The following is a 7,332-nucleotide window of genomic DNA, read 5'->3' on the forward strand; positions in this document are numbered from 1 at the left end:
GTTTTTTTAGTTAAGTAGGTAGGTAGGTAAATTGCATTAAAAAATATGCTAGGAATGTAAAGCTACGCGTTTCATTTCATTACGAAATGATAGCAACTCCTTTTTGTCGCAAAGAATGCGTGTGACATTTTTAAAGAAGCTATTAGGTACCTACTACAATATTATTCTGTAAAAAGAACAATAGAAAGTATGTTCAGGCTGGTTAGTTTCGAGACGCGAGTTTTACTTGCTTCTGAATAAAAATGCAAATTGAATTATACCTAACTACCTAAGTATAAATCTGACACAATATATAGCCAGCTGAAAAAAAAACTGTCGCACAAGTGTTAAAAACACGAATAAAGAAGTAACAAATACGATTTTTGAACGTTTAAGAACGTTCTGCATTAAATTTGGCGCGCTAAAAAATGGCAAAGGAACGTTGACGTAAAGCTGTAGAATTAAAAAAAAAACACCGCCTCGATGGATTAAGGCGCACGCTCCATTGCCGATTATAATTTAGCAAAAGGTTACTTTTAAAATTTTTTCACCCGTAATATTTTTGGCCAGGTGTACGTAAAATACACTTTAATTGGCATATCTTATGTGGAAACTAAAAACCATTGTTGGCGGGTTTTTTGGCATATTCTTTATCTGTGGGGGGTGAGATTGTAACATACGCCTACACAATGCTAAAAAATTTTGTGAATCTTTCTATCAGACCGGTTAATTTTTTATACGAGGAAAAAGCGTACACGTGTAGGTGTTGTGGACTGTATTATTTTTAGGGGTTTGTGTTCAAGAAAACACCCTTCCTTCGACATACATATATTATCGACCCTTATGTACACTAATTACAATTTATACTTAATCACTATTACTTATTCACTATTACTTCTTCACTACTGGTCTGGAAGAAGAACTTGCTGCAACTGACTTTAATTCCAAAATGTTCGCTATTTATATGCGTTGCTGGCGGCGGGATACAAAGCGATGCGGCGAGCCACAAAGCCATCGCCCGGCGGCGAGTCACAAAGCGGCGGCGGCGGCTCAAAGCGGCGGCGGCTGTCTTGCATGTGCCGCCTAGGCCACGCCTCCTCCACGTGTAGACGCAATACACGTGGCGTAGTGTATACAGCGCGATAGTCGAAACCGCGGTGCGCCTCGTCAAAACCGCGGTGCGCCTCTTCTTCCACGTGTAGCGTTGAAACTCCGCTCCATACACGTGGCGTCGCTGTGTGGGGAGCCCCGTTGTCGCCTGCGCTTGACCTTGATAGTGTGCTCGTCCTTTACAGTCCTCCCCCCGGCGTAGCTTGCGTAGCCTCCTTCATCACGACGAGCTTGCTGACGGGGCGTCTGAAGATCCCGCTCTTGGTCTTCACTTCGGCTACCCGCACAGCGTCGTCCGGCCCGGCGTGAACGCGCACCACGACCCCCATGGGCCATGTGTTGCGCGGCAAGACGTGGTCCACGATGATGACCACGTCACCTTCCTCGAGGCGTCGCGTGTCCTTTCGCGCCTCCCCCCGTGGCACGAGCGTCGGTAGGTACGCCTTGATCCATCGGTGCCAGAAGTGGTCGACCCCGCAGTTGGTGAAGGGTCGGTGGAACGGGTCGAGGCGAGCGCGTGGCAAGTACCCTTTGGCTGGGACCTGCGGCATCGCTCGGCGTACTCGGCACAGCGCGCAGTTCTTCTCTATGGCGCGCACTGTGGGCCGCAGGTGGATGACCCAGTAGCGCTGCCTCAGGTCGTTGGTGACACGCTCGCGGTTGGCGCGTCCGGCGGCACAATGTTCCTGTAACACTATTAGTCTGGTTATTCTGTGCCGGCCGTCGAGGATCACCGGCTTCTTTACCGTGTCGGGTGCTGTGGCTGCGTTTATGCGGCCCCTTACTCTCAGCACGCCGTCTTCCATTACCGGGTCCAATTTGTACAGTCTACTGGATCTGCTGATGGGGCGCGCGTCCTTGATTCGCTTTATGTCTTTCCCAAAGCTGTCGTTCTGTGCGCGCTGCATCAACAGTCGTTCGGCTTGTTCCAGGTGGCGACATACTAGTCTCGTCGCCGTGTGCCTGATGCGTATGTCAATGAATGCGAGCACCCTTGCTGTTGCTCCCACCAGTGTGCGGAATTTGGAGAAGCGCTCTGGATCCGGCAGCCATTCCATCTTCCGTGGCAGCTCGCTTACATGCAGTACATCAGCCTCGTCCGTAGTTTCTCGAAGTTCCTTCTCCGTGGGCCACTGGTCCTCCGTCTTTGTCAGGAATTCTGGACCCTGGAACCATCGATCATGTCCCGTGGTGAAACTTAGGCGGGTGGCGTCGTCGGCAACGTTTTCATGAGTCGGCAGCCACCGCCACTCTTCCCTTTGTGTTAGTTCTCCAATCTCACCGAGGCGATGCGCGACGAACGGCGTGTATCTCTTTGCATCGTTGCGCACCCAGTGCACCACCGTCGATGAGTCTGTCCAAAACCAAGTACGAGATATGTCATACCTGTGCTCTCTTCTTATCTGATCAGCTAGTCTTGCGCCGATCACCGCCGCTTGAAGTTCTAGGCGCGGGATCGTCTGCGCGCGTCGTGGTGCCACCTTCGCTTTCGCCGAGACGAGTTTCACTTGCACGTTGCCGTCCGTTCGCCGCATACGCCAGTACGCCACGGCTGCATACGCTTGTTCACTGGCGTCGCATAGCACGTGCAGCTCGATGTCTTCGACGTTGTCCGTTGCGTAGCATCGCGGCAAACGTAGTGCGCCGACTGCTTCCAGTTGCGCCAGCCAGCCTGCAAAATGCTCGCCCTCTTCTTCAGGTATCGGTTCGTCCCACGAAATCTGGAGGCGCCACAGGCTCTGCAATATGATTTTAGCACGGATGGTGAAATAACTTAAGAGGCCTAGCGGGTCATAAATTGACATGACCGCACTTAATGCTTCGCGCTTGGTTGGCGGGCGCTTGCGATCTCGCACCTCCACCGGTACCCTGTTCATCGCTGTGTTGAATCCTAGCGCGTCTTGCTCGGCGTCCCAAATTAGCCCGAGGATCTTCGGGGCTGGCTGCGCTCCTCCCAGCTGCGTTGGTGTGCTGGCGTGCAGTTCTCGTGGCACGTCCCTCAGCACGCTCCTGTCGCTGGCGTTCCATCCTCGTAGCTTGAAGCCTGCCGCTGCGTGCACCGTTCGTATTTCTTTGATCGCTTGTCTGGCTTCGTCTGCGTCGGCGTAGCTCACCACTAGATCGTCCATGTAGTGACTCTTCGTGATCGCTTCCAGCGCCATTGGATACTGTTCTGCGTGCTGCTGCGCATTATAATTACGGATGTAATGCGCCATAAATGGAGAGCTCGCTGCGCCGAATATCATGGACGTCATCTTATAGTGCTGTGGCGGCGTGTCGCGTCGGCTTCCCCTCCATAAAAACTGCTGCGCCGGCTGGTCTTCGGGTCTTATTTTCACTTGTAAGAACATCTCCTCTATATCTGCTGTGACTGCCACTGCCCTTTCCCTGAAGCGAAATAATATACCTGGCAGTGATAGTAGCAAGTCTGGGCCCTCAAGTAGTTCATCATTTAAACAAGTCCCGTGGCTTTTGGCTGCCGCATCAAAAACCAATCGCTGCTTCCCTGGTTTGTTGGGATTGGTCACAGCGAAATGCGGCAGGTACCAGCAAACGCTGCTCTCGCCTTCACTGCCGTCGCATGGAACCGCATACCTTTTCTCGAATAGGTTTTCCATCTGCTTGGTGTACTCAACTGCGAATTCCGGCGCGGCGTCCATCTTTGCTTCAATCTTCAGAAGTCTCCGCAGCGCGGCGTTGTAGCTTGGCGGCATGCGGGCGTTATCCCTCTTCCACGGCAGGCCGATCTCGTACCCGCCCGGCGTCTTTTTCGTAGTCGTCTCGACGATGGATGTCGCTCGTCGGTCGGCGTCGCTGATGCGCGGTCTGCTGGCTATGTTCAATGATTCGATCTTGAAGTGCTCTGCCACCAGGTCGTGCAGCCGTTGGTCCGCTTGTTGTTCTCGGACGTGAAGCACGCGGTCTCTCTCGACGATCATTCGACGCGGCGTTGTTCCATGTATCACCCAGCCGAGACTTGTCTTGGAGGCGGCAGGTTCGTCGGCGCCGCCCGTCCGAAGTTCTCTGGTCACGATATGCTCCCAGTGGTCGGTACCCACCAGGACACCCGCGCGTGCTTGTTCGTAACATACCTCACGTTCCGGTATGTCGCGCAGATGTCTGTACCGAAGCAGGGATCCCGGGATGGACTGCTGATGCAACTGCAGCTTCTTCATCGTGCGGGCGCGCAGGTCGTGTAGTGTCCCGTCGCTCTGCCCCCGCAGCTGCACCGTCACCAGCCGACTTCCTTCTTCAATCTGCTTCATGTTCGCCCCGTGGATGCGGAGCGGCGTGGCGGGACCTTCGGCGCCGATCTGTTGCGCCAGGTCCTCATCAATGAGGGTGATGGTGGAGCCCTCATCGAGCAGTGCGTGCGTCGATACCTCCCCCCGTGGGCCGACGACGGTGACTGGACACATCTTCAGCAGGACGGCGCGGGGCGGTGCGGTTGCGCGGTCAGCAACCGCCATGACGGTTTCTTCGGTCGACGCAGCAGGCTCTTCTCTTCTTACGTCGTGCAGTGATGAATGATGCGGGCGGCGGCACTGGTTCACGCCGCATGGTCTCGCTCGACAGTAGCTGCGCCGATGTCTCTTTGTGGCGCACTTGAAGCAGGCGCCCTTTTCCCTGACCAGCGCCCACCGCTCATCCACCGACAGCTTGGCGTAGCGCGGGCAGGCAACCATAGCGTGGTCGCGCCCGCAGCACAGGCAGAAGTCTTCTTTCTTCTCTTCTTTCTTCTCTTCTTTCTTCTCTTCTTTCTTCTCTTCTTCATCTTCACCGGAGACCATGGTGTATACTGCAGACTTCCTTTTCGGTGGAGCAGGTCGCGCTGCTGCTGCTGCTGCTGCTGCTGCGGCGTATCTGCGCGCTGGTGCAGTGCTGCTCGTCGGCGCGTAGGTGTAGCGAAGCGCCTGGTCCGCCTCTCTCATGAGGAAGCGGGACAGCACCACGATCTCTGGATCCGCTGTGCCTTCCTGTGCATAAGCATAATCACACCACCTAGACCGCAGGTGTGGACTAAGTTTGTCCAATATCTCCCGTGCTAGCATAGGATTGTACAAATATCCTTTTCTGTCTATGGTTTGAAGTATACACACCACGTTTTGCACTTTTACCGCGAAGCAGTTGATGTCCCTGGCCGCTGCTCCAGGTCGCGGCAGCTTCCTTAGGTCTTCCATGGCCCTGTCGATGATTATCTCGGGCCTCCCGAAGCACTGCTCCAAAGTTTTCATGACTGTTTCAGGTGATGAAGCAGTGTGAAGCAGCGCTGCCACGGCGTCCCTTGCTTCCCCCTTCAGGCAGGTACGCAGCCGCTGGATGTTTTCTGCGTCGGACACTTGGTACATGCTGCTTGTGTCCCGGTAGGCTGCTCGGAACGGCAGCCACTCTTCAATCGCACCTGAAAATATCGGAAGGTCCGCGTGGCGTAGGCGCGGTCGCGCCATCTTCTCTAGGGACGCCGCCAGCTGCTCTATTCCTGTTCGTCTGGTCGGCGTCGGCGATCTTCCTCTTCTTAGTTCGGATCGCTGGTGTCTGTCATCCTTCGGCACAGGATGTGACTGGAGCCACTCGTCCACCTTGTTTCGTTCTTCTGTCGCGGTGACGGTATCTTCCGGCAGGCCCTCGTCTTCCTGTATGGCGGACACCTCGAACTGTAAGCGTTTATTTATTAGTTCTTTCTCAATTTGTAGTTCTTTTCTCTGGATAGCGGCGAGACGCTCTGCCGCTTCTAATTCCGCCGCCTTAATCCGCCGCGCCGCACTCGCCGATGACCGCACCGATCTAGCGGATCTCGCTGGCGAATGCCGTCGCGGTTGCGGCGGGATCTCCATTGTTTCTGTGGCTGACGTCAAGCGTGCGTCAGACGGCGATGCCAGCGGGTCCAACACCAGCCGCCGCATTCGTTCTTGCCGCACACGCTCTGTCTCCTGGCTCCGGTCCTCCACTTCTGCAGCTTCACCCTGGCTGCGGGTAACCACCATGCCTAAAGAGGTGACGCACCGCAGGCTTATACTGGCAGACTCGTTCCGCTGACCAGCACCCCTGATTCCCGGCGCGTACCACCAAGGTCACCCGACGGCCCGAGTCTACCCGTAAAAAACCTTACGACTCACCTCATTGGACTAGTACCAACAGCGCGGCCCCGTCGGTAGGTACCTGACTCGCCTGGTGACGATCAAAAACACCAGCAGGCTAGTACCAACGTTACCGGTTTGCCGATATTCGCCCCTCGAAGGTGAACTCGTTGCCGATGCGTACCTCTCTTCGGCAGGATCTGGTCTTCCACGGGCAGCGTTTCCTCTTCCTGGAGTATCCGGCGCTCGTTGTTATCTGGCGATCGAAGGACCAGACGTTGTTGTGGACTGTATTATTTTTAGGGGTTTGTGTTCAAGAAAACACCCTTCCTTCGACATACATATATTATCGACCCTTATGTACACTAATTACAATTTATACTTAATCACTATTACTTATTCACTATTACTTCTTCACTACTGGTCTGGAAGAAGAACTTGCTGCAACTGACTTTAATTCCAAAATGTTCGCTATTTATATGCGTTGCTGGCGGCGGGATACAAAGCGATGCGGCGAGCCACAAAGCCATCGCCCGGCGGCGAGTCACAAAGCGGCGGCGGCGGCTCAAAGCGGCGGCGGCTGTCTTGCATGTGCCGCCTAGGCCACGCCTCCTCCACGTGTAGACGCAATACACGTGGCGTAGTGTATACAGCGCGATAGTCGAAACCGCGGTGCGCCTCGTCAAAACCGCGGTGCGCCTCTTCTTCCACGTGTAGCGTTGAAACTCCGCTCCATACACGTGGCGTCGCTGTGTGGGGAGCCCCGTTGTCGCCTGCGCTTGACCTTGATAGTGTGCTCGTCCTTTACAGTAGGTATACCAACTGTTCAACTTTTACAAAATAAATACTAGGTACTTGTTGAATAATCGATTAAATATTATCATGAAAGATAAATTTCAATAAATGGTACATAATTCTGGAAATAAGAGGCTAGATCGATACAGGCTAGTTTTTACCGCGTTCAAACTTATTATCCCCATCCTATTTCCTTTAATTCGATGGGGAAAGTCGCTGGTAAGTGGTAGTATTATAATATAATGTGCACTGATGGCTCAGTGGTTAGGACCTCGATAAGTCGATGGTTCGAGACTGCAGACGTGAAGGAAATAAATAGATCAATCAATTTATCTGCACTTGTTAACATCACCACTGCTAGAAGCGGCGA

The 7,332-nt window shown here is 53.7% G+C and overlaps 1 protein-coding gene across 1 annotated transcript; it reads right to left on the reverse strand.

Moving 5' to 3' along the window:
• Positions 1 to 1,266: 1,266 nt before the first annotated feature.
• LOC123703661 lies at positions 1,267 to 6,074 on the reverse strand. Its single transcript, XM_045651738.1, has 2 exons — positions 5,190 to 6,074; positions 1,267 to 5,066 (listed from the first exon to the last, which is right to left on the reverse strand). The coding sequence occupies exons 1-2, from the start codon at positions 6,072 to 6,074 to the stop codon at positions 1,269 to 1,271; spliced, it is 4,683 nt and encodes a 1,560-aa protein (XP_045507694.1). The 3' UTR covers positions 1,267 to 1,268.
• Positions 6,075 to 7,332: the final 1,258 nt, after the last annotated feature.

The sequence above is a fragment of the Colias croceus genome, chromosome 27 (assembly GCF_905220415.1).
Source record: "Colias croceus chromosome 27, ilColCroc2.1".
In the NCBI taxonomy this organism is placed as follows: domain Eukaryota; kingdom Metazoa; phylum Arthropoda; class Insecta; order Lepidoptera; family Pieridae; genus Colias; species Colias croceus.

Bases quoted from the DNA above. Each gene is read 5' to 3' on its own strand.
- LOC123703661 (XM_045651738.1), bottom strand. From the start codon at position 6,074: ATGGTGGTTACCCGCAGCCAGGGTGAAGCTGCAGAAGTGGAGGACCGG. The intron at 5,067-5,189 runs GTGTGTATACTT...GCTTATGCACAG, and splicing joins CGGTAAAAGTGCAAAACGTG to GAAGGCACAGCGGATCCAGA.